Genomic DNA, 26710 nt, shown 5'->3' on the forward strand with positions numbered 1-26710 from the left:
CAAAGTGAGGGCGGGCTCTGAACTTTGAGCAATACAGAGACCTTACCTGAAGTGCTTTGTGCTGTACTGCTGAGGGAAACACTGTAGTTGGAGGCACGAATGGATGACCAGGCACTAGTTGAAGGCAGCGCGGTGTTCAAAGATGAGGATGACCCTATTAAAAACGTAAATTACACAAAAAATAGTCCTCTCAGTGAAAAGGCAACAAGAACTGAAGGCATGAATCATAAATCCAGGCACATGTGCCTTAATGTTGCCAGACTAGAGAATGTTGCCATTCCATTCAGCCCTCTCCCCCTAGTGAACAGAGTGGCAAGTGCTTTGAATACCCAAGCGCTCAGCACCTAGAAGTTACTGTAACAAGAAAATATAGTTCCATTACTATAACCACAGCTTGATATAGCCTTGGGATTGCAATGCTGCCAGGTTTTGCTTCCCCGCATGTTCAAATAATTACTTCTCAGCGCCCTGTAAAGGGCTAATAGCATGTATAATTACTTGCTAGCATTCTCTGCATATTGTACTCCTGAGGGAATTCTGCACCAAAAAAATTAAAATTCTGCACCACAAAATTAAAAATTATGCGCACAATATTTTAAAGTTCTGTAAAATTCTGCAAATTTTATTTGTCAATAAATAAATGTGACTCCAGCATGGCAGTGGGGACCACTGGCTGCACTGAGGTGGGAGATCACCTTGAAGCCCCCACATCCCCCAGTACAAAGACTCAACAGTGAGGCTGGACCTGACCTTGACACATCAGGTGCGGGTGGGCAGGCTCAACTCAGGAGAATCGACATGTGTGGGGATCCAGGTGTGGAGTGAGAGGTTTCTGCGTGGGGCAATCTGGGTGCGGGCGGCTCAGTAGGGGATCTGGATGCACAGAGGCTTGTTGGGGTGTTCCGGGTGCAGGGACAATGGGATCTGCAGGGGATCCAGGTGAAGGTGGTTGAGGCGCTCAGGAGGGGTGTGTGGGTGTGGGGAGATGGGGCTCGGGGGGGCTCAGTGGGGTGGTCCGGCTGCTGGGGCTTGATGTGGTGGGGATCCAAGTGCAGCTGGTTGGGGATCAGTGGGGTGGGGGGCTCATTGGAGGGGTCCAGGTGTAGGGTCATAGGGCTTGTCAGGGTGAGGGTTCAATTGGCCTGCTTACTGGGGGAGCCCCAGTTGCTCTTGAGAGGATGCTGCATGCCAGGCTCCCGCTTTCCCCCACGATTCCCCTGTTCCCTTTTCTTCTCCACCCCCTGCCCTATTCCACTCCCCATTCCTTCCCCACTGCTTCTTCCTCCCCTCACCCCCCCTTCATAGAATTATAGAAGATTAGGGTTGTAAGAGACCTCAGGAGGTCATCTAGTCCAACCCCTTGCTCAAAGCAGCACTAACCTTCCCTCATTTCCCCCACCCCCACCATGGGCATTTACTGTTGAACAGAATAGAAAACAGGAAGGCTCCCAGCACACAGAAGGGGAGCCTGACTGGCACTAGGACCCAGGAGGTGGCATTCAGCTGCAGAATCAATTGAGCTGAGACACAGCCTCCTTCAGCTGGGCAGCTCTGCGCTGCCATGAGCGTGGCAGTGGCATGTAACCCTGTGTGCCCCCCCCCATGCCTTGCCTGTTTGGAGGGGGCAATCTCCCACAAAAACTGCACCCAAGGTCACCTCTGTTCTTCCCCCACCAACAGCTTCCCTTTGCTTCCCCGCTGTTTTCTGCGGGGAAACACAGGAAATTTGCAGTGGGTGGGGCATTTTCTGCAGTTGTGCAGTCCTGCAGAATCCCTCCAGGAGTAATATTGTTACCCTGCACCCAGAAACTCTGCTGCATCCACAGGATATTCTTCTAGCCATGAAACCTGTACTGTAACAAACGTTAAATGAGAATCTAGGGAAGTGGCAATCCTCATCCTTCAACAAAATGTCTCTCCAGGTAGTTGGATCGTGATCCACTTATACATACCACTGTTCCTGTCCCTGAGGTGGTCAACTTCCCGCACAGTATTAATTGAAAGATTGTTTATGACACTGCCAGGAGTGACGTAAGGGTCAGTTTCAGGGTCGATGTTTGGATAACCTTTCCATGGCTCACCAGGACGAAATTCTAGGAATAAAGATTGGGGGGGGGGGGGGGGGGGAGAAGAAGCTTGAGATATGAAGTTGGCTTATTTCCTTTTACAGGCAATTCCTGTCTAAGCCCTATAAACTCTTACTCATGACCTACATGCCCAAGTATCTAAGCTCCTAATTTATTCTCTCAATTTAATTCCCTCACTCCTACTTTTTTGCACCTCTGTCGCCAGGGCAAAATTTCCAAGCACGGGGAAGTTCCATATATGACAAAGTCATTGATAAGACAGACCTCAATAAGATCCCATTAAACGCATGGCCACAATGATTTTTACTTCTAATGCCTGACAAACACAGAACAAACATTACTGAATAGATACAAGGCACACAATGAGTTAATTAATGCCAAATTTTACCTGGTGGCCAGTTAACACTGCTAGAGCCATTAGGCGATTTGGCACGTGGCCAGCCATCTCCAACAGATCCAGGAGGACTGGCTGGTGAATTACTGCTGTTCAAAAAGTCATATGGAACAAATGGGGAATCTTCCAGCCTAAAACCACTTGAAATAGCACCTATTAAAGAAAACAGGATCATCAAATATTCTTCTCAACTGACCTCACAGAACCACAAACCTCATCCCTTGCATATGTGGCATATTCATATCAAACACAGCTGAAAAGGTTTACTGGGTCAGATTTTAGTTCCCAATTGAGTCATTTCAAACTTGCAGTGGGCACAGTGTATTTAAGTCTGAGCAGTAGAAATGGAACATCTGCAATTTTTTTTTCCTACTAAAAATGTGCTCCTGGTGATTTTCCAGGTCACGAGAAGCTGGTCATTAATAATCAGATCAATAATCTCAAACTCCTGGTGTTTTATCTGTTTGTAGTTCTTACTGACACAAAGACAGACATGGACATGGCAAGGTCTTCAGCACTCCAGTGTGGAAGTGAAGTGGCTGTTAAAACCATGGCTCTCAGTGGAGACTCTGTAGGTTCCCCTCTTTTCCACTATTGAAGGTCTCATGAACTGCCCCATTAACTGGCACGAAGGAACTATTATTCACCACCACACTAAATAAAATGTAACACCCATATGCCAAAAGGAAACAACAGCTACCAGAAAATCTAAAGTTTGTAAATGAATATGAATTTTCAAATGAAATAGGAGAATCAGATTTTCTAGGTTACTGTGTGCTTCATCCCCAAAATGAAAATCTTTCTGGACTGAATTCTAATAGATTGTATCGGAGGTAACATGGTTCCTTACATATACTTATTACTAATACAAGCCCTGTAAATAACAAATGCAAATAATTAATTACAAAGTAGGTTAGTAGCAATGTATAGCAATTAGCTTAATACTACTCTGTATTTAAAGTATGTTGTCAAATCTAAGAAGAATTCAAATCCTGCATGTAAATCCATGAATAAGTCTATGGTCTAAAAGAGAAGAACCCCCCTTGATCCATTTGCAAAGTGCAAAGAGTACCTCTGCATACTCAGTCTCCAAAAAGCTGTGCTAACTATGTAGTAAATTCATTGACAAAGGTGTTTTGTGGGTTTTAGCTTTTTAAATAAACCTGCTGGCTAACAGCATCTGGCACAGAACAATGACAGAACTGACAGGGCAACTAAAATGTTAATCAGCTTTTTGATAATGCTCACAAAGGTGGGAGAACTCCAGGAAGCACTGGTTGTAGACCTCAATAAACCTTAAGTTTTGTCACTGTCACTATTAGCAAACAAATGAACAGATATAATTGTCACCACAAAGTTATTTCTGAAGTAATGATGACTTCCCCGGATATATGTATCTTCTATAGGCCCACAGCAGGGTCAGAACCATCAGGTTTCTAACATTGAGATAACTCTTGTTTCTTAAGAAACTCAGGTAAGAGCAGCACATCTACTGGCATGTATAGATAATGATTAGCTTTCAGAACAAACAAGTGCAGTACCAGGATAACCCCACCAGATGTTTAGGGCAGTGAGGACTTTCCATAGTGTTAAAGCAGCTGACAAATCTAAACATACAACTAATGCAGCCCCAGAACTGAATTGCAATGAGAGACCATGTGAGGCATTTTATAAGTATTCATCTAGAGACTGTATGTCAAGTTTCAATCAGATGAGATTTCAGGTGATTTAAACATTGTTAAAATGCCAACTGAGTCTTGATTACAGAGTCACAGCACTGATTTGTGTTGTAGATTTGTTTGTTTGCTTATTCTAACATAGGGTATAGTAACCCTATTTTTCTACCCTTTACAAACACTCTGCATTTATATGTACATACACATTCTCAATCCAAACCTAAAAACAAAAGGTAAGACACGAAGACAAAGCATACATTTGTGGAGTTAATCCTATTGTAAACTATGATTAGATTAACACACTGGGTTGAGTTTCAAAAATTTTAAAAGCTGAAGAAATGTAAGCCTTTGTTTTAAAATAAATAATGAAGTGTTCCAATCTAGATTAAGGTAGGAACTAGTATTCATGGCCACACTTTAAAAACAGGCCTTTTTTCCAGTTTCAATGAAGTTTTAAAAAAGTTATCCTTCCACGCATCAAAGCTAGTCACACATCAAAAGACGACTGGCTGGTGCTGAAGATACATAGCAAGTTTTAGTCTAAAACAACATTTTAGGACTAATAGAAATTCTGACAGAACATAACTACATGCAACCTTAGCAATGGGACCCCAGTATACTCCAAAACATAGGGAATGGACGTTTCATATGCACACAGACCTTGAAAAGTTTTGTCTGATTCGTATGTAACGTCAGTGTTCTCACTAACAATGTGTTTAACATACCATGTTTGCTGGAGTTTTGATCCAATGAGGTGTTAACAGAAATGCTGTCCACCGTTGTCCATTTCCTCAGTCGTGATTGCGGCTCCTTAATACTGCTCATATCCATGTTTACATTCAAGTTTGAGTTCATTCCTAGAAATACATTGGTTTATGAAATAGAGATACGATACTTTTTGTTTGCTAACTGCCATGGCTTTCCTAATTACCCTTTAAGACAACATTGCTTTGGCCTGCTTGGTTCATGCTTCCAATTCACTATGTTATATTTTAAATGCATTAGAGTACTGAACACAGTGAACTTACTACAGATATAAGCACAGCAGTGCAAGCACTGAGCTCTTGGCTGATGCCCTCATGCAAAAATGCAAGTGGAAGGAGCCAAAGATGAGATTATGAATTAGACCCATATGAACAATACACCCACACACAATATAAGTAGTAAACATTCAAAAAATGAAATACAGAATTTTTTCCCCCCCCTAATACTGGTCTCAGATCAGTATAAAAACTTTCAGTCACAAGCAAAGATATTTATTTCAAGTCTCCCTGAGTCCCAAAGGTAGTTTTTGGCGAGTATCTTTGACCTTATCTGTGTAGCAAAGTAGTACTACTATTCGATGAAAAGTCACATTCTAAAGTTGGCATCTTAAGGGACATCTCACTGGGGTCCTATTCAGCAGAAATGATATCTGGGCTCCTCCAGCTGGCGTCTCGGTCCCGGGCCTGGCTGAGCTAGTCATAGGATACTTGGCAAGGAGATGCACAGGCATCGCTGTTTTTTTGTTCACATTTATCCATTAATCCTGATTCAATACGAAACAAAAACAACCCACTTCCCCCAACCCGTGCTCTTTGCACGTTCTATGGAAGCAGTCTGGATTTGGAGCTAGAGTATAAATGGGGCCCAGTCTGCCAAACCAGAATCATGGAAACTATCTGAACTGCCACTGTAACATTCGTGTATGGGAACCCAGTACTTAATACTCAAGCTTAATGAACACACTGTATCAACTCTGGCATTCTACACTCACTCCAGTTCCTTCAGGGTACGCTCTGGCAAAGTCACAGGGTGATAATCTGAACAGTGAAGAGACAGCAGCCAAAGGTAGTTTAAAGAGTCTGAAGGCGATCCTTCTGATGCTGAGTGAAGTGGCAGAGACCTCATGGTCCATTACAAAGTATAACTCTGGAAACTTAAGGGGCATTTTGCCATCAGATCTCTATTTACAGTTTGCTTCATTCCTGTAAATCCTGCACATGGACCATGGGGTACCATTTTCATATACAGCTAAAGAGTCACAGGATTTCATGATTCATTTTACTGGCCTACTCACTTTCACTAGGAACTAGTCAAAGTTATTTCACTAGGAAAAGTTAAAGTTTGATACTGCATTCTTTTCTCAGGCCAACTTTTGCTGCCCTATGTATGGTCTCCAAAGAGAGCCCACAAGTAGATGCTGATGCCAGACAGGCTTCCACTACTCTGCAGCACCCTTTAGGGAGCTTCCCAGCAAATGTTTCACTAACTGATAGGTGAACAGATGCAACATCCAAGATTCTGCAAATGTCAGACAACCGTCAGATCTGAAACAGTAGAAAGGAGAATAAAAATACACCAGTGCTTGACCCCTCTATCTTGGGTTCTTTGCAAACCAGTTGTGGGAAACACAATTGGTGCTCATTTCACACCAGTGATCTCTGCACCCTTTGCTTCAGCTCCAAAGAAGCTAGAGCAGAGGAGTCCACTGAAGTCTCCACACAGGGTATGGTGAGGATCAGAGACTGGAAAATGGCCACAGCCAGCTCATAAAGGGGGATTCCATCTTGTGTACAGGAAAGTCTGCATGGGCCAAGTCCCATTATTTGATCTATGTGCAATGGAGAATGAATTTCACCCTCAGTACATGATCAGTCTGGACCTGACCTCAGCAAGTCATCATGTAAGCCACCGTACATATCTGAAATGCTCCCATGATCATGTTCTTGGGAAATGCATAGTATTTCTCTACAAAAGGAAGAAGATATATCCATAGCAGAGGAAATATTTTTAAGACTAATAGGATCAGGCTATGGGAGGGTGAGATATAGAAAAACTGAATTTCTACTGAAAAAGAGCCCTACCTTGACGCACACAGATTTAATTCACTTATCTACAGTGTAGGGAGAGGCTGTCCTGCTCTGAATGCCAAAAGAAGCCCCCTATAATGCTGCAAAAGTATAAGCAGGAAATATAGCAACCTTTAGGAAGAGGTTTCAGAGTAGCAGCCGTGTTAGTCTGTATTTGCAAAAAGAAAAGGAGGACTTGTGGCACCTTAGAGACTAACGAATTTATTTGAGCATAAGCTTTCGTGAGCTACAGCTCACTTCATCGGATGCATTCAGTGGAGATGAGAGTATCCAGTTTTGAGAGCTCATTCTTAATCTTTCCCTGTTTTCTGTAGAGGATGTTGATCAGGTGGTTCCGCAGTTTCTTTGAGAGCACGTGGCACAAGCTATCGGCATAGTCTGTGTGGTATGTAGATTGTAATGGATTTTTTACCTTCAGTCCTTTTGGTATGATGTCCATCTGTTTGCATTTGGAAAGGAAGATGATGTCTGTCTGTATGAGTTTTTTTAAGGCTAAATTCAGTGCCTTGCATAATGACAGGTTTCAGAGTAGCAGCCGAATGCACTGCATGCATCCGATGAAGTGAGCTGTAGCTCTCAAAAGCTTACGCTCAAATAAATTTGTTAGTTTCTAAGGTGCCTCAAGTACTCCTTTTCTTTAGGAAAAGAACTCTCCAATTTTGGTTCTTCCTCACACTGTAACACTACTGCAGTCTGCTGCTAGGGATTGCCACCATCTATCTTACTGACTCAGTTCTTCACTGATAAGTTTAGTTTGTTCCAGCAACCTAATATTCTTATGCTTAACTTTCACTTGTGACCTGGATTCTCCTACACTTTTGATTTTATAATTTATATAGTGTTAATTCAAAAGTATCTCAACAATTTTACACACACTATTGTCACCCACCAGGGACCTGGAGTTAACCCTGCAAGTGAAACAACATCTGTTTAACAATGTACAGCAACATTACACAACAGTTTAAACCAAGGAGTGAAGAATGCTATATCCAGTTGAAACAGCAAGGGGAATTCAAGGTTGGCAAGATGTAATTACCCGATTTGGAATCTGGTAGGAGATCAGCATTATATATCCCTACTCTTGCAAGAAGTGCCATGGAATCGTTAATGACCACCAGTGGGCCACATATTTACATATCCTCTTAATTAGCTACCAAAAAGCTGGATCTGGACACCAACCAACAGCACCTATTAAGCAGCAGCTTAGGTTTCAGTCTGGCCACAAGCAAAGTGCCAGGGGGCTACATGCAGTGTAGCAGCATGGCCTGCACTAATCTACTTGCACCACATCATTCAATCTCTAAAGCAAGGGGATTTCGGCAGCAGAGTCTGTTAAAAAAAATATTTTTTTTTCCTACAGAGAAGAACAACATGAATGCAAAGGAGACTAGCTCAACATAAGCAGCAGGACTAGAGAGATGTGCGAGCAAAGCAAACTGGGCAGGGAAGGAGGGAGAAACAGGGAATACCAATTTTAGGAAATATTAAAAAAGTAATTAGAAGGGACCTAAGGAAGGAAAAATATACAAGCCTGGAATTTCTGAAGTGGAAATTGGATAGAAGCCTGAAAGTGTAGAAAAAAGGGGAGAGAAAAAGGACATGATGTTTGCAATTATAAAAAAGTTAATTTGTTTTGCCTACAGTGATAGAAGTATTCTGAGTTCAGAGCTAACGTTTTTTTATGTAATTAAAGCAGCTGGATAAAACTTTTACAAGTTAGCAAAATGGTATTTGCTATCTATGTAATTCCAAAACCAGGGAAGACATTTTAATAGCTAGAGAAATAAGACCTTTCATGTGGGTTCCTCACACGGATACTGGAGTCACAATTATGTACTTAGGATTTTATGTCAGCAGCTCTGGACCCGCGGGGTCAGAAAGACAAGTACAAGGAGACAGACATTGCAAAGAACTGAAAGCATTTTGCACTGTAACAGAGACTTATTCACCGTTGGAGAGGGTATGAGTTTGATTGGCCAAATTCTTTCCTGAACAGAGACAACAGGATGAGTCCAATAGAAGAGGCTGCTGCTCTTCGTGACAGAGAAGCACTAACAGGATACAAAACAGGTTTGTTCCCAGAGGGGAAAAAGCCAAAGAAAAAGGTAAAAGGGAAGGTTGTGCATCCGGTGGCACACAAGCATCAGTTAACTGCACTGGACTCGCGATGGAGAAACTCACCTATAGGGAAGCTGCTGAATGCATTTATTGGTGATGGCCCTTTCTGCAGCTCAGGAGTAGCATGGGGTATGACATTCTCAAGGAAAGATTTCATGGCAGGCTGATGGAGTGGCTGCTGTTGAGATGGTGGAGTCTGCTGCTTCATTAACAGGTTTGGATCAAGCTGACGGGACTGTTGCATCATCTGTTGCTGCATACTAAGAGATCGACCCTTAACAAAAATCCACATCAGTCATGAAATAAATGGGGGGTGGAGGGGAATATCACATTTGGCAAGAGCAGATAAATACACTAATGCATTTTCCTTTGTATATTTTAGCTCAGCAAAATCCATCACTAAGGTTAAAGTGCATTCCATCCTGTGGTTCAAGCACCAGGAAAGTCTCACTTTCAACAAACAATTGCAACAAACAATTCTCTCAAGACAGTTTAAAAAAAATTTTTTTTAAAGCTTGTCTAAGATTGTACCTGCTGTTCCTGCTGTTGACGACCACTAGAAGGCATGCTTCTCTGATTCTGCGCTTTTTGCTGCTGAGCCAACAACCGCTAAGAAACAGAACGTTTTTATGAAGGGGCACAGTTCAGATAAAGTTTTTGATCAGACTTTAAAGTTTAAAAAAATAGAATGAGTAGGTTGTTTTGCTTACTTGTAACTGGGAGATCTGAGAAAGCTGGTTCAACTGGGATAGTTGGTTCAACATGGCTACCTGCTGTGGGCCAAAAAGTGGACTCAGGCCACCGTTGTTTGGTGCATACTTCAGTAAGGATACTGGAACCTGTAAAATGGGCCATATTATAGCATACGGGGTTTGACAGAACATGAACCATGACAATCTATAGTTGTACACTGGTAGATTGACAGTAACCTATGCAGTTAACCAAAAGTAAGATAGGCAGTTATACAGCACAACCATCAGGTCAACAAGAATTCAATGCTCTGAAAGTGTGAAATATGCTCCCCTATAAAAATACTTAGAAGATAAATACAGTAAAATATCAGACACAGTCACTAGTAAACGCAAAAAAAGTAAAGTAAAACATTACATTTTCAGAACGGAAGGCACAAAAGTCTGGAAAAGCATGATTTAGGGTTCCGACACCAATTTTAACTCAACTGTGTTGCAAACCCTGCTTGCTTAATGCTACGTACCGAAGAGAGATCTTAAGTTCAGGATCTAAGAAAAACAAACAGAAAAGACTACATATGTGCAATGCCACGGAGTAAGCAACACTGTCAGAGCTCTAAGTTGTAATTTTGATTGTGTGTGTAGCATTGGAACATGTAGGTTACTGCCCCTGACTTCTGATTTTGAAAGAAACATTAGTGGAACACAGATGGGTCTCTGTCACCAGGAACGGCATCCTATCCGAATGCTCTAGGAAGTGTGCACTCAGAACTTCACTTCAGAGACTCCTGTAATTCTACACCAGTGCTTCTGTGGAGTCCCTTCTACTCTCCACACAGGCAAGGAACTCGGGGTTCAGCTTCAGGACATCCTCTGTGACTGGGAGAGTATAGGTAGGGAGAAAAGCGCGCTTCGGAGAGTTAGCTACAGGGCGGGAGGATCCAGGTTAAAGTCAGGGATGCTGCTGTCAGCATTACAGGAAAATCAAGCACATGCAGGTCACATGTAACGTCCTGCCAATTTAAGGATGTTTCCTATGGCTTATTTTCAGCCTCGCATTTTCAAATATTTACAAATATTTTTAAACCGTTTTTCCCCAGATCCAGCAAAGATTGTGTTGTTCACTACGAACTGACTTTTTGGGTTGAGAGAAATTTTGGGTTGAGAGAAACGTTTATTATGCCATAAACCTCAGTAAATGAATGGATAGAATTTGCTCCAAATTATAAGTAATTTTTCAACCGAGACCAAGTATAAACAGTTGTACTCCCCCACTGGAATGTTCGGAAACTGTGGATGACTGAGAGTAAGGGAATTCGGTCATGTTAACAACAGTGGGTGCTCTGTCTTGTATTACCTGAGGGGCGAGTAATGGAGGAGGCACTTGAGCACGTGAGTTAGGCTGGGAAGAATTAAGAGGTTGTGCTGGGGGCTGCTGCATGCTCCTGGGCTGTGCTGCTACGTTACCAACACCAAACACACTGGGATTGCCATTCTGGAAAGAGAAAGACGCATTCGTGATAATACCCCTCTTCTGCAGCTTCCCCCACCCCTATGTATTCAGAATTAGAATTTAATGGTATATCAGCCAAAACAGTAGTTGAGATGCTATTTCAAAGGAATAAAACGCTCTCATCAAGTAACATGCCAAGGATATGCACATGGCCTTACCTGTCTAACAGAATTCAAGTTTTGCATACCCAGCCCTGCTAGGGAGCCAAGGGCTTGGTTAGGTAGTGCACTATTTGAAGGGGGAAGCTTCATGTTTTGATTGGAAATAAACTGCATGTTTTGGGACTCGTCTGCTACAATGCCATCCTGATTGGACAGACAAACAGATGCGCAACAACCAGCCAGCAAGCAAGCAGAAGGGAGAAACCATTGCCAGGAACAGAAGGGAAGAGTCACATGACAGTCCAGCATCAACAGGAAACAGGCAGAAAACAAAAAAGACCAGATTAGTGTTATCTGCACTGCAAGTAGAAGAAGAGCGCTATATAAGTGCTTAGTATTGATAAATAAGTTAAAAGGACAAAACAAGTTTTACAGATTAAAAGTAAAGACCTAATTTATCTCTACACCTAGTACAGAAGCTATGGGACAAATGGATCATAGCTACAGACTGCTGTCTGAATTCATGTTCATCCGGGTTAGAGTTAATCTGTCACTAACCTTATCAAAATAAGGACTGCGATCCATGGAAGACTCTTTGGAAATCTGAGGACGAGAACCAGGGCCCTTTCCTACCACCCGATTGTAATCTCCAACGTTCAGGCCATGCTTATCCAACTCTATTCGTTTATCCTGTAATATTCCTAATAAGGTGAAGAAAGAAAGGCAATGAAGTTGAAGAGTCCAATTAGTTGCTCAAATACTTAATAAATAAGTATGTACTATTCTATCACTGCTCTAAACGAGGCACTACTGAATAAGATGTTTGAATGATTTTAAACACCATTTTTCTTGTTTTGCCTTACAGTGCAAAAAATACTATGACGACTGCTATACGAGATTGCCACAGGACTGATTAAACAGATTTTACTGGTCTTCAGACAAAACTGACGGCATTGTTTTTGTGGAGAACATGGCAAGTCTCACACGGTGTTTGAAGTTTGTATTTCCAGATGTTAACCACACATTCTTAATACTAGCAGTAAAAATTTTCCTGATTTGCAGTTACATTTACCATCTTCCTTCTATTTGGATGAGAAAATTCCATAAATCCTTTAACAAGTACTTCATTCAGTTACAAAAATCCTTTAAAGAAACAATAGATAAAAATTATTTAAGATATCTTATCTGCATATACTAGTGCCACACTGGATAATTAAACCAGAAAAATTTAAAAATCCAATTTACTTTTCAAAATTTAAGAGCGGCCATACTGGGTCAGACCAAAGGTCCATCTAGCCCAGTATCCTGTTTTCCGACAGCAGCCACTGCCAGGTGCCCCAGAGGGAATGAACAGAACAGGTAATCATCAAGTGATCCATCCCCTGTTGAACATTCCCAGCTTCTGGCAAACAAACAGAGGCTAGGGACATCATCACTGCCCATTCTGGCTAATAACCATTGAGGGACCTATCCTCCATGAACTCATCTAGTTCTTTTTAGAACCCTATTATAGTCTTGGCCTTCACAACACCCTCTAGCAATGAGTTCCACAGGTTGACTGTGTGTTGTGTAAAGAAATACTTCCTTATGCCTGTTTTAAACCTGCTGCCTATTAATTTCCTTTGGTGACCTCTAGTTCGTGTGTTATGGGGAGTAAATAACACTTCCTTATTTACTTTCTCCACACCAGTCATGATTTTATAGACCTCTCATATCCCTCCTCAGTCGTCTCTTTGCCAAGCTGAAAAGTCCCAGTCTTATTAATCTCTCCTCATATGGAAGCTGTTCCATACCCCTAATCATTTTTGTTGCCCTTTTCTGAACTTTTTCCATTTCCATCACATTTTTTTTTTACATTAGGCAACCAGATCTGCATGCACTATGCAAGATGTGGGCGTACCATGGATTTACGTAGAGGCAACATGATATTTTCTGTCTTATTACCTATCCCTTTCCTAATGATTCCCAACATTGTTAGCCTTGGCCGCCGCTGCATATTGCATGGATTTTTGTTTACATTTTGCCTTTTAGCTTATCCAATACAAATTAGCTATTCAGTTTAATTCTCCCTCTCCTACTGCACCATGCAGGGGACTGTAAATTTCAAAAAAAAATGACAACGCAATGATCTTAATAAAAATATTTATAATTTGTTTACAATTTTCCTTACACAATCTAGAGTAAGGACCAAAACTACCTGACCATGTGCAATTCTGAACAAATTCTGCTCATCTTTGAGATGCACTCACAGAATGGTCATCTTGTAACTAGTGGATACTGTTTTTTCCTCCACAAGAGACTTCTACTGTACACCTTTCATTTTCACTCATTATTCAAAGTAATTCTACTATGTTTATTTGCTAGAGAAATCACTCAAACTTACTATGAATAGACCAGTTCCACATAAACAGACTTTCATTAATAAGAGGTTACAGTAAAGATAAATATACTGTAAAATATCCTTAGCATGTAAGATTCTTTTATAGTTAATGAAAACCTCTGAACAGCTAAATTTGTTGTTTGTTTCTAAGAACAAACAAAATGCATTAGTGATTGATGCTGTATCAGAAATCTGTGTTTCCAATAGGAACGAAGTGGTTCCGGAGGAGGCCTAGGTAGGGTTTTAAACTCATAGTTAGGCTCCCATCATATAAACACTTATGCACATGCATAACTTTACCTTTGAGCAATTCCATTGCCAACACTGGGACTAATTACATACGTCAAGTTTCTCATGTGTGCAAACATTTACATAATCAGAACCTTAGTTTCTTTAGGGGAATGAGAACTTTATTTTTTAGTAACTCAGGAGAGGATGCAAACAAAAAGATGTGGAATACAGATTTGATAGTTAAACACAAGACTAATTTGCCTTATGCTTACCTCCAGACATGTCCATCTTATTGCTCGGTATGGTTTCTTCTGGTGATTCTCTCTGAAGTAATAAAATGAATCAGTTTAGTAAGAACCTTTTAAAAAAATTAAAAACAGAGGAGATCCAGATACAGTGAGTATTTCATTCAACTCTGCAAGAAAGAATAATCAAACTTCTGACAAAGCAAATGTGATTTTGCAAGCCTTTTTTCCCCTATTTTCCAACTTCTGTATCGATGAAGTACGACATTTTCAGACACACAAAAAATATTGTACATGCTACTAGAATTAAAACTCAGTAATGTTTGTAAGTTTTTCAAACAACAGGTGTTCTTATATTGAAGATCTGAACAGTAAAGGAAAGGAAAAAACAAATCAAAGAAGAAAGGAGTTAATCTAAATTTGAAAATGATTTAATTGAAACAAGGGTATTTATCAAGCCTGACAAACATACCATACTTACTGAAAAACTGAGATTTGTGAATTGCTTAATGAATGGATTTATCCATGTTTCATCTTGTTTATTTCCACCTTTCATTGTTCCCTTAAAAATAAAAGGGATTACTGTGATACTTGAAACAGTCACCAGCACTTAGATTACATTGTAAGAAAGGATTAAATTAAAATGTAAACAAGGATTAAGCCTTCCTACATAATTGTACAACAGAGTTCAACGGGGTCCTTAATACTGATTGGGGCATTTAGAAGCTACTGTAATACAAAAAAAAGCTAAACAAAAAAACCCCCACACCACACAAACTCCCCACACCTACACCTACCCACAAAATAGTTCCGGTGAGAGAGGATTTTAGGAATTACATCCATTTTCTGTCCCTCAGACTTCTCGCATTCTTAAATTCCAGCATCACCTCGTAAAGTCATAATTACCTTTGTAGGCATTTTTTTCATGTACGGTGGCCAATTCAAAGACGGGTTAACTTCTTGGGATGAACTGCTGTTCCACATTCCAATCTCTACATCATCTTCTTCCTCCCAGCTGGTCTGACGACTCCCTGGCAATGACATATCATCACCACACCAACCATCTTGCATAGATTTAGGCCCTGGGTGTAAAGATTTTTCAGTCATGAACTCCCTTAAATGCAAATACATCTTAAGGTTGCCAGACTATATTCAATTGTTAAGTCAAACTATATTATTGTGACAAACCTGATATTCTGCCATAATCTTGTGAATCCAGGGAGATCAAAGGCAACAGAAAAAGAAGTCAACCAACAACGTTTGTTTTAACTTATGTCACTAGTTTAAAAAAAAGCTGCTAATTTCTCATTATTATTAAAAATACTAATGAAAGTAGAATTTATCTTCAGTACCTAAGATCTGAGAAAGTCACTAGCAAATTTACAGAGCCTACATCTACCTTTTGTATTTATGTAAATGTCAAGATACAAGGCTTTTATATTTGAATTCACAATCAAACTTCTTGGTCACTATTTCACACTTCACCACCTGCATACTCAAAGAAGCTACAAAAGCACATACCAGGTTTACTTGAAGCCTGCTGACTAACAGAAGCATTTCCCCAGCCAGACGTGACTGCTGCATCACTGATGGGCTCTCCCCAGCTCGTACCAGTATCCATGGGTTTACCCCACGCGGACGTTCCATTATCTACAGTAGTGGCAGGAGTAGAAGGCTCTCCCCAACCTTTTTAAAGCAGCAGGAGTTATTGGTGAGTTTAACAAGTCTTAAAACATTATGTAAAATGCTGAGGGGTTCTTTACACTCAAAATATAAGACAGCACAAATAACTAAAAGCAAGATAAATACACATTTTAAATCAAGTAAAATATTGCAGTTGTAAGATTTTTCATGAGGAAAAGACTAAATATAACACCAGTTCCATACATGAAGACATTACATTTTGATTACAGAGATTTCTCAAATGAGAAGACATTAAACGTCTAAAAACTACACTTCAAATTGAAGGCTTTCCTTTTTTGGATCAGATTCAAATGCAACTGAAAATTACTGGAAGGCAAATACTTTCTTAGATATACTGTGCAAGCTCAACTACCCTTTCCCTCAATCTATTAAGGTCAGAGCTCTTTTTCTGAAGTCCAATCCTGCTATAGCAATATAAAACTCCCAGTGCCTTCCCTCACCAAAAAGTGAACAGCAAAGTGCCCTCCTCACTGTTGGCAATAAAAACTCTGTATTAAGCACACAGGTGAAGTCTTGAGCCTGCACTGTACCTTGCAGACACCTCTTAACACCACTCTGTTTGCTATAGAGGCTTAAAGTTAATGTCACAGCTGAAGTTAATTAAAATCTGGAGCTACATACAAAGCAAAAGCGCTTCCCTTTCTGGATGTTGCTTTTTTATTAATTATTATTATTAAATTCTTCCTCTGCACCCTCAGCCACTTAAATGCAGGAGTAGCCTAGCCCTAACTATACCGCTCAAGTTCACTTTTTAAATTTCAGAAAGATTCCTTCAAATAAAATACAAGCACTGAAAACCTATTTGCACCGTTCTCAGTTCTCTGACAAAACTATTCCCTACCTTACAGAAGTTTCTAGTTTCAAACAAAGACCAGAGAAGTGTTTTATAATTGCCCAAGAAAACACAGGTCTAGGCAAAAGGAAGTCTTACCGGAACCATTACTGCCCTCCTTGCTGGACATGGCACTCGAAGGCAGTAGCTGCTGATGTGCCTGTGCTTGCTGGTCTGAACCGCTGCTGCCGTTTGGGACATTTTTATTCCACATATTCACATTTTTGTAGTTGTATTTGCTTGGATCACCCCAAGCAGAAGTTCCATCATCAATTTCCATTTTACGGCGTATTGATTCTGGGGATGGCTCCTCCCATCCTGTGGGTTCCTCTTCCTTCGCTGGACTTGGTATTGGTCCACCCAACCACCCAGAACCTGGTGGTTTATTTGTGGTAGATGGTGCTCCCCAAGATCCAACATCTTGCTGCTTGTTCCAGTCTGGGGAGTTGACTGGCTTTGACGAATCACCCCAACCTTGAGGCTGATTTGATCTGGGAGGTTCTCCCCAGCCCTGACTCGGATTAGACTTTGCAGGCTCATCCCATCCAGAAGCATTATTTGGGTTAGTATTACTACTTCCCCAAGTAACAGAATTTGATTTAGCAGACTCATTCCAACCAGATACTGATCGGTCACTGTCACTACCTCCTGAACTAGATTTCTTAGCCTCACCCCAATGGTTGCTTCTTGAATTTTCTCCCCAGCTGTCATTGGCAGAAATTGCCCAACCCTGGCTGGCTTTTTGTCCATCTACCCATCCCTGTTTGATCTTCTGTGCATCATTCCAAGACGACTTGTCCTCTTTGCCATTTACCCATATTTGATTGCTCTTAACCATTACTGTAGCAGCAGAATCCTCTTCCCACCCCCCTTGACTGTTTGAGCCTTTGGAGTCTCCCCACCTTGTAGCAGACTTTGGATCTCCCCACCCTGATATAGATGAGGTATCATTAACATTAGGGCTAGGTCTCTCCACACATCCCCCTGAGCTGGAAGTCTGTGTAACAGAGCCTCCCCAGGCCTCTGTCCCATTGTCAGTCTTTCTTTCACCTCTTGGCGATGTTTCAGTATCCCAGGCAGTGTTTTGTTTAATTGGAGTCTGTCCCCAACCAGTGTTGGAAAGGACACGTGGATCTAAGTCAGTTCTGCTCACTATGCTTTGGAGTAATGCATGCTGGTCAACTTTTCTTCTCTCTCGGTTCTGTCCTTCTGCAGTGACTTTATCATCATGGCATCCAGTGCTCTCTGTACTACCCTCGCTATCCCCAGTACCTGTTTTGGCCCATACATTGTTCTGCTCAGTTATCTGAGATGCAGCAGAATTCTGGCTATTAAGATCATCCTCTTCAGCAGATTTCCATCCATTTGTAAACTTCCTACTATTTCCATTTACGCTTTCATTGGAATGCTGATTGCTAGGCAGTTTATTCCATTCCCCATTTGAAATGCTAGTGCCAGTGTTTTGTGCAGCGTTGCCCCATCCTCTTCGACTTCCTCCAGAACTCACACCATTTGCGCTTCCCCATGGCATATTTTGGGAGTTGACTGTCCCTCCCTCCCATACCCCTCCTCCTTTATTCCCATTGATTTGAAAATTAGTGCTGCCAGGCCCATTGATGCCAGGCTGCGTTAGAGTTGCATTCACAGTGTCACTATTAGCTTGGCTGTTTGGATCTGAACATTTGTCTCCAGAGTAATTAGAACCATAGGCAACCCACGTAGTACCATAAGATCCACCATTTTTTGCCTCACCATTGCTAAGATGAGAAGTGGAAGTGCCATTTGTAACTGGAGAGGCCTGAATCGGAGAATGATTCATTGTGCTCACACGCCAGGCCCCAGGCCCTGTATTATTAGGCAGTTCGTTAATCTGTACTGAACCAGCAGAGTTTGGTAAACTAGAGGTCATAAAGTTAGTAGTGTTATTTGGTCCATTCATTTCAGTGTTAAGGTTTTGAGGTTGTCCACTGAATGAAACCTTCCTTGTACCATTCACTTCAGAATCACAATTTTCCTGAAGGCTTGCCCAGGAACCATGGGCTGAACCACCCACTTTAGAGTTAATACTCTGATTGTTAGACTTCTGACCTATGGTACTGCACTGAATATTTGTGCCAGAATTACCACTCCCTACAGACCCTTTCAGGGCATGTCCATTGTTCTCCAATACAGGCCAGGCACCATGGTTGCCATTTGAATTCAAAGTGCTTGGATTTAACCCTCCATTTGATGCAGAGTTTATGGTGCCCCAAGCATTCATTCTATTGTTGCTACTTTCAGATTTGCTGTCAGGAGCATCCACAGAAACTTGACATGTGCTTATTATGGTTCCATGGGATATACCCCATGGCCCATTAATACTTCCATTGCCCACATTATTGCTGTTGCTACCAACCACAAACTTATTTTGAGAACCATGTCCAATGCCATTCCGAATGCTATCGTTTTCACCACCTGTGCTCCCTGAAGCCATTATAATAAGATTTCTCTCTGACCCAGAGCTAGAGGCGGAGTCAGTGTCCATACATTCTGAAGCCAACTCTGGGTCACTGCCTGTGATTGATGGCCATGCTTCTTTGTCAGAACCGTCTACGATAACTTTATCCCAGTTTGTGCTGGAGTCACTATTTGAAGAGACTGGTCCCCAGTGAGAATTTTCATAATGGGATCCTAGACCACTGTGGTTCAGATCTAAAAAGAAAAGGAAAACAAAAAAGTCCTTCTGTAAATTCAAGAATTTTACGACAGTTAACACACACACACACAAAATACAGTAGAACCTCAGAGTTACGAACACCAGAGTTACAAACTGACCAGTCAACCACACACCTCGTTTGGAACCAGAAGTGTGCAATCAGGCAGCAGTAGAGAGATTTTATTTTTTTTATATACACACACCCAATCCCCCCCCCCCCCCCCCCCAAAATAAAGGGAAAGTTAAAAAAGATTTGACAAGGTAAGGAAACTATTTCTGTGCTTGTTTCATTTAAATTAAGAGGGTTAAAAGCAGCATTTTTTCTTTTGCACAGTAAAGTCTCAAAGTTGTATTAAGTCAGTGTTCAGTTGTAAACTTTTGAAAGAACAACCCAAACTGTTTTGTTCAGAGTTATGAACATTTCAGAGTTATGAACAACCTCCATTCCCGAGGTGTTTGTAACTCTGAAGTTTTACTGCATAAGACAAGTACAGCAATTCAAAGTCAAAGATACTGCACAGATTACGCTAACACTTATCACTGGATGTTATGAAGACATTATTAATATATTAGTTGCCACATATAATACCTAGCAGAACACTTAGCAAGGGCATGGGAAAATATATTCATATATTTGAGGTACGAAATGAAATACGGCATCCCTAATAAACTACAGTTTGGATTGCCATTAAAGTTTGTGTTTTTAAATATTATACTGCTCATGTGTAGAATACTTTATGAAAGGGGCACTACGCCAATAAAAAAAACCAATCGTTAAAGCCTGAAAGTGATATTCTGAAAAGGGAGAATGTTGTATATAACAGGAAGTTAAACTGACCTAGAACCACAGACTACTATGCCACAGTAGCCAGGGAAAAGAAGTAAGGAAAGAAACACCATTAAAAAGGACATTGAATAATATATCTTAAGTGACAGGTTATTCAAGGTATTTATTTTTGTACATCATCCTCCATATGTAGAATAAGAAAGTGCTTTACAGGAATTCACTTCAAAGAAAAAGAAAAAGGAAGGTAAAGGTGAGATTTAAAAGGAAGTGGCTTAGTGGAAAGGTTCAATCCATAGAAGACTGCAAAAATTAAGTATACATTCTGTGGAATGAAGAATGAGAGGGGAACTCTACTGTGATATTCAGAATTATAAGGAACAGAGTAAAAGCTAATCAGTCCTTCCCCTGTGGAATTCACTGTTATGGAGTGCAAATCAAGTAGCATGGCTGAATTTGTACCTGTGCAAGTTAAAACATTTTCTCTTTCAGGGTATAAGCTGATCACATGCAGGAACCAAGAAGAAATTCTCCCCAGCTATTTATAAGTATTTCACAGTTGGCTACATGCAGAATAAGGTTTTTAACTTTCTATTAAAAAGTGTCAGACACAGGCTGCTGCCAAAGGCAGAATAGCATACCAAAATGTGTGCATTTTGCCACACATTGGGTCATCCTGAGTTTCTAAAACTCTATTATAGAGTCTTGAACTCATTTTTCTTCCATCAAACCGACAATCTGAACAAAAGTGCTTCCACACATCAAATATTCTAATTTTTTTTTTTGAAGTTTGCTGTAAGTTATATGAAAAACCAACTAACTAATAGCAGGATAGCTATTTGGAAATACAGTACTATGAAAACATGTAATGCTTGAACAATAATATGAAGCAAAATACCAAAACCTAATAGAAGATGAGGAAAAACTGTCAGGTAAATTACTGGCTTAATATTTGTATGAACAGGAAAAAAAGCAGCATAACATTACATTCTCAAATATATTTTGTTCCTGGAGAAAAGGACTTCTCACCATAGTAAGATATTCAGGATTTACTAAGAAAACTGCACACAATTTTCTTTTAAGCTAACACAGTTAATGCCTTTGCTTCAGAACATTCAAAATCTGAATATTCAAACACTTGATAGCTTTATTTACCTGGGTAATTGTTAATTAGCATGCAAATGTTTCTCTGCTAAACATGTATATTTGTTCAGCGGACTTAAACCATCTAGATAATCATGTTCTCCTTTAGATGGTAGTTATGGAAAATGCACAGTTTGTGGATGAACACAGACTATTAGTGCATTTACTAATGTATATTTGACGTAAAAGGGACACAAGCTAATTTCAAACAAATCTCTTGCTTGTTCCACTACCATCTTAGATCAGCAAGTCTCAAGCGTTCATGATTGGTATTTAGCATGTTTAAAGCATGAACAGCGACTAAGGCACTTTACAGTCAGTCATGAAGACATGACCCCAGCCTCAAAGAATTTACAATTTAAATAGGTGATATAAAACTAGGGAAGAATGGGCAGGGGAATAATTAAAGCAAAGTGATGTAAATTCACTTTCTCTAGCTAACATCTAGTCTAAGTATCAATTTGTAGGCAATAGCACCTTGCATCTAATCTCAAAAATTATGCTGGTTTTCATTAAACACCCCCAAGAAATTTTAACCATTAATACTTATAAATAAAGCTAGAGTATGTACTCCACCACTATTAATATTTCACTCATCTGTTGCAAGTTTTTAATGTGTTTTTAAAAATGACATTTAGAAAAATGGTTACATCTTAAAATACCGACATTACTTATGAGCTTTTCATGCTTCTTTGACATATGCTTTTAAGGACTGGTATACAATTGAAGCATAAATATTGGGTCAGATTTTTATTTTAAAAAATAAAAGCCTTAAGTTTAAAATGACTGCCAAAGCAAAGACCTTATTCCTGCATCTCTCTGCCAATATTTGTGTCACTGAATGTATGACTGAAAATGCTTTGACAAAGGAATTGAATAGCTTTATTTCACTGAAAACTTGCATAACATTTTGAAAGGCAATGACTTTACAGCGATATGAAGGATTTTTTTCTTTGCATTCTACTCAGATGTGAAGTTCAGCAAAAATAATCACTGCAAGACTCGCTAGAGCGCTCTACATAAAGAAGTTTTCTGAGATTGCTCTGAAAAAATATATCTTACTAGTACACATCTTATAAAATACACTTCTGTATTAAAAGTCAACATTAAAAATTCAGGTCTGTGCTCCTTCATAAAAATACCCAGAGCTTGATACTACTTGCTGATAAAAACAGGATAAAAAAAGACTTACTAGTAACCTTAAGGTTTGTTTAGAACATGGTCTTTCTCCACCAATTTATTTTATATGAGCTTTAGAATTAATAGTCAACTATATACCAAAAGTAAAGATTGCAACATTATGCACCAGCTATCATGTATTTTTAAACTGCAAGAAAGGAGTAGAAAATGTAAAATGAGATCAACTTGCTTAAAAGAAAAGTTTCTTTTCAACTGCTCAGATTCAAAGAACTTGCAGTGAAGATTTTCAAGAGTTCATGGAAAGAAGAAAATATTTTGGAGCTGTGGTTCCCCATATTATGGTACTGCTAACACAATTACAAAGGTTGCGGCAATGAAAATTTTATAAGAAAAGGTATTAAAAGAATTATCTGAATCAGCAAAGATAATGATAGCACGTTTCATACTTGAGGTATTATAATGTAATGAGTAAAACGAGGGAAGTGCAGTTACTGTGTAAGCAAACAACCACTACAATGTACTCCAGCAATCCAAAACCATACATGTGAGAACTTGTTTTGTTCAGAGAAAGATAATGACTTGAACACCAATGTTATCTTCCTTTAAATTAGAATCTTTAGCACCCTTATGCACAGATATGTGGGAGGAAAAGCCTTCAGTTTAATATCTCAATGGAAGATGACAACTTTGTCAGTTCTTGCCTCTTTCTACGCTACGCAGGAGCCAGTCTCAACAGAATATATGAACAAACAGCCTTCAGGCTCAGAAGCAAGTGACCTAGTTGTAACTATTCTGCTAAAAAAGCCTATTAAGTTACTAAACTTCCAACACAATTTAGCACAAGTTAAAATGTCTAGACGTAGGTTTGCTGCCAACAGCTCATTCTAGGATATTGTCAAGCACATAAGTACCCAAACATTATTCAGCAAAAGTCTGTTCTTAATAAGTACTCTGCATGAACCTTAAAAGGAGCTGTATATTGTATTATCTGTAATTCTGACTGACTGACTAGTCTAAAGAGAAAAACATCCGTCTAAGCTTCTGAGATGTAAAAAGGGATGAAAACTAACACTGAAGGCTGACGGATCCTTCAGAGTGACGGGACACGTGAAAGCAGCCAAAAAAACACAGACAACTGAACGTTTTATATGGCTGTTGCTAACCGAGGGGAAAAAACATTTCTTGGTTTTATGTTACTTAACTAGCTGAAGGAACAAATCAGAACCTGAAATTTCATATTACTATGGATACTTATTGACGTATATAATACAGTATTTATTTAGTATCAGTGGTCACAATTATTTATCATATACAGCACTTAACTGTGCATTGGAACATACTGGTGTAGTCCAGAATTTTGCCCCAGAGAATTTTAATATAAAATTAAGAACTCATAACATAATAGTATATAAGTGCATAAACAAACAGTAAGCATTTAAGTCAGTCATACACATTAACAGTCAAGCTTCTAAAACAACCAACCAACCAAGAAGCAAAAAATCAATAGATAATTGTGCAAGTAGTTACTGAAATGTGTAACTCTTATACACATACACGTAGTGCACAACAAACATGAGACTGAAATAGGTATGCATCACCTGACTGGTTAGGGGAATGGCTGACCAAGTCCCGAATGGGAGGCATGCCTATGAAAAAGCAAAAAATTACAGAATTGTTATTGAATTAAAGTATTCCTTTGGGATTATTCCACAAAGCATTCAATTATTTTAGAACCAGTTTATTATCACTCTCTCTCAGAAAAGAAGTTTTTCCTGTCAAAAGGGCAGTCCATCTTCATTAGCTAGTGTTAGTAGCTGCAAATTATAGACCATCTCATATAGCTGTAGAAGCAGCAATAAATGCAAATGTATCTGACAAACACTTCAATTTTTTACTAATATCCTGCCAAGACAGCACTGCATATGTGAAAATTTTGTCTTTATAATTTTGCATTTCATTTTTCCTCAGTGTTTCCATTCCTACTGGATTTCTATTACCTTGAAGTTGTTTTAAAATTAACAAACACCCGAAGTATAAATAGTTTCAAAAATTCTTGACTTATAAAAAATTAACTGGACTTGTTAGATAGGTAGTTTTTGTGATTAATACAAAGCTACCGTAAAATGGTCTCTTGTTAAACTCATGAGACTACTATAAGAATCACAGAATTGAACATTGCCCTCTAGCACAGTGGATCTTAATCTTTCCAGACGACTGGACCCCACTCAGGAGTCTGATTTGTCTTGCATACTCCAAGTTTCACCTCACTTAAAAACTACAGCTTATAAAAATCAGATGACATAAAAACACAAGTGTCACAGTACACTATTCTGAAAAAATGCTTACTTTCTCATTGTGTGGGCATATGAAATTTTAGTTTGTACTGATTTCGCTAATGCTTTTTGTGTAGCCTGTTGTAAAACCAGGCAAATATCCAGATGAGCTGATGTACCCTCTGAAAGACCTCTGTATACCCCCAGGGACATGTGTTGAGAACCACTGCCCTTGCCCATCCCTGGTCTCACTATTAATCTAATTATCTCGCAATATCCTTGGACAGTATGATTTATTCTTCAGATGAAAGCCCTTTATCTGCTCATATTTTGCTTCTTGGTTTACTATAAATTTGTATTGCACCATAGGACCTAGCCAAGTTTGTTTTGGATGGGCTGACTAAACCAAACTTCTAAACACTACATACATTTTTTTGCTAGCTTCTGCCTCCAGCAACAGATTAACATTTGCTATTGACAATGTATGCAATCAAACAGTGTAACATTTTTAAATCCCCCTTGCTTCCTCCTTACTCTCTAAAATCTATTACATTTCAGATTTAGAAGGCTTCCCAAATTAATTTGAGCCCCACAATTACTAAGAACTTTTCAAACCCAACCCCTCTTTTTTTTTTTTTTTTAGCAAATTACCTAGGGCAGCTTGAATCACATATTGTTTCTGCATGCTCCTGTTTTAATACAATTTTACAGTGGCATTGTCAAGGCACAAGGATAAAAGGAGACTTACCCAAAATCAGACAAAGACTCAAAGTAACTCAGCCTGGATTAGAGCCAAGATCCTGATGGCTTCTAATCCGTTGCTCTCCAGGGAAGTACCTCTTAATGTGCCTCACAGGTTTAAATAATTTGTAATAGCCATATATACAGCTCACTGTAGCAAGCAGTTAGTGGTCTAGTAACTATCTGCTTATCACTTTGGTTCATATTACAAACTAATGAAGATTTCAAGATCGTCAAGATAGAAGACTGGGTTGTCATGGCAGAAAACAAAAGAGGAAGGATTTATTCTGAAGATCTACCTCACATGGTTTACAAATGGGGCAAAGTTTTGATAAAGAAAACTATTATGACTGGCGTGAATATATTCTCATAAACAAGAGCTAGCTGTAAACAGATCTCAGAAAGCATTTCCCTTGGTTTCAGCCTTAAGAGTGTTCCATAAGTTAGCTCCATTAGGAAGACTTGAGGAAAAAGGATTCACCACATGTTCTCAGAGTACAAATATAACATCTACTTGTAGAGCTATTAGGACCTTCCCAAACTAGCTTTACAGTTAAACAAAACAGACTAATTTTCAAAATGGAGAAGTGTGGGTCCACAGGGAATATAGGCAATAAACTACCTTTTATTGCAGATAAATATTAGTTAAGGATGCCCAGTCCAGAAAACTTACGATCAGTCTACACTGGCCAGGGAAATCAATATTAGCATAAATTGTTAATCTGCCTTCCCTGGCCTTTACAGAGAACCTAAAAAACAAGAGGTTAAATTTGCTTTAGGAATAACTCACAAAAAGCCTGAATTTAGACGTTGGGCATCTGACAGACACTCAGAGTCAAGATTCAGATATCTGACAGCTCCATTCTAACCTCACCTTAAAATGCCGAGAGGATACAAGCACATAGAATACAAAGTTCTATTTATTTTAATTTGTGAATATCAGTTTGCAAAACTTGTACAAAATGAGGTGAGTTAGGGAGAGAGTTTTCAACTCTAATCTTAATTCCCTCATTTTTATGGTTTTGCAGGGGTTTTTCATATTGTTCACACATTAGAAAAAGCCCATCAATTATACATTAGTTGCCAGCTTTTATTTTTCTTCTGAATCTCTT

The 26710-nt window shown here is 39.6% G+C and overlaps 1 protein-coding gene across 20 annotated transcripts in view; it reads right to left on the bottom strand.

Annotated features, from left to right (window-relative positions):
- The window catches only part of TNRC6A (trinucleotide repeat containing adaptor 6A), a 189630-nt gene that overhangs the window by 5502 nt on the left and 157418 nt on the right, over positions 1-26710 (bottom strand). For 9 of the 20 annotated variants that reach the window (XM_048865728.2, XM_048865727.2, XM_048865726.2 and 6 more), the window contains 17 exons: positions 24183-24230; positions 16922-19513; positions 15808-15972; positions 15475-15492; positions 15193-15368; positions 14759-14848; positions 14314-14365; positions 11989-12131; positions 11488-11634; positions 11174-11311; positions 9838-9966; positions 9659-9736; positions 9191-9401; positions 4883-5014; positions 2476-2634; positions 1953-2093; positions 47-154 (listed from right to left, as the gene is read on the bottom strand). In XM_048865728.2, coding sequence (XP_048721685.1) covers positions 47-154; positions 1953-2093; positions 2476-2634; positions 4883-5014; positions 9191-9401; positions 9659-9736; positions 9838-9966; positions 11174-11311; positions 11488-11634; positions 11989-12131; positions 14314-14365; positions 14759-14848; positions 15193-15368; positions 15475-15492; positions 15808-15972; positions 16922-19513; positions 24183-24230 — 4527 coding nt within the window. The remainder of the gene's footprint in view (positions 1-46; positions 155-1952; positions 2094-2475; positions 2635-4882; positions 5015-9190; positions 9402-9658; positions 9737-9837; positions 9967-11173; positions 11312-11487; positions 11635-11988; positions 12132-14313; positions 14366-14758; positions 14849-15192; positions 15369-15474; positions 15493-15807; positions 15973-16921; positions 19514-24182; positions 24231-26710) is intronic. The other 11 variants (XM_048865722.2, XM_048865721.2, XM_075133358.1 and 8 more) reach the window with 10 other exon arrangements.

Source organism: Caretta caretta, chromosome 10 (genome assembly GCF_965140235.1).
Source record: "Caretta caretta isolate rCarCar2 chromosome 10, rCarCar1.hap1, whole genome shotgun sequence".
Classification (NCBI taxonomy): domain Eukaryota; kingdom Metazoa; phylum Chordata; order Testudines; family Cheloniidae; genus Caretta; species Caretta caretta.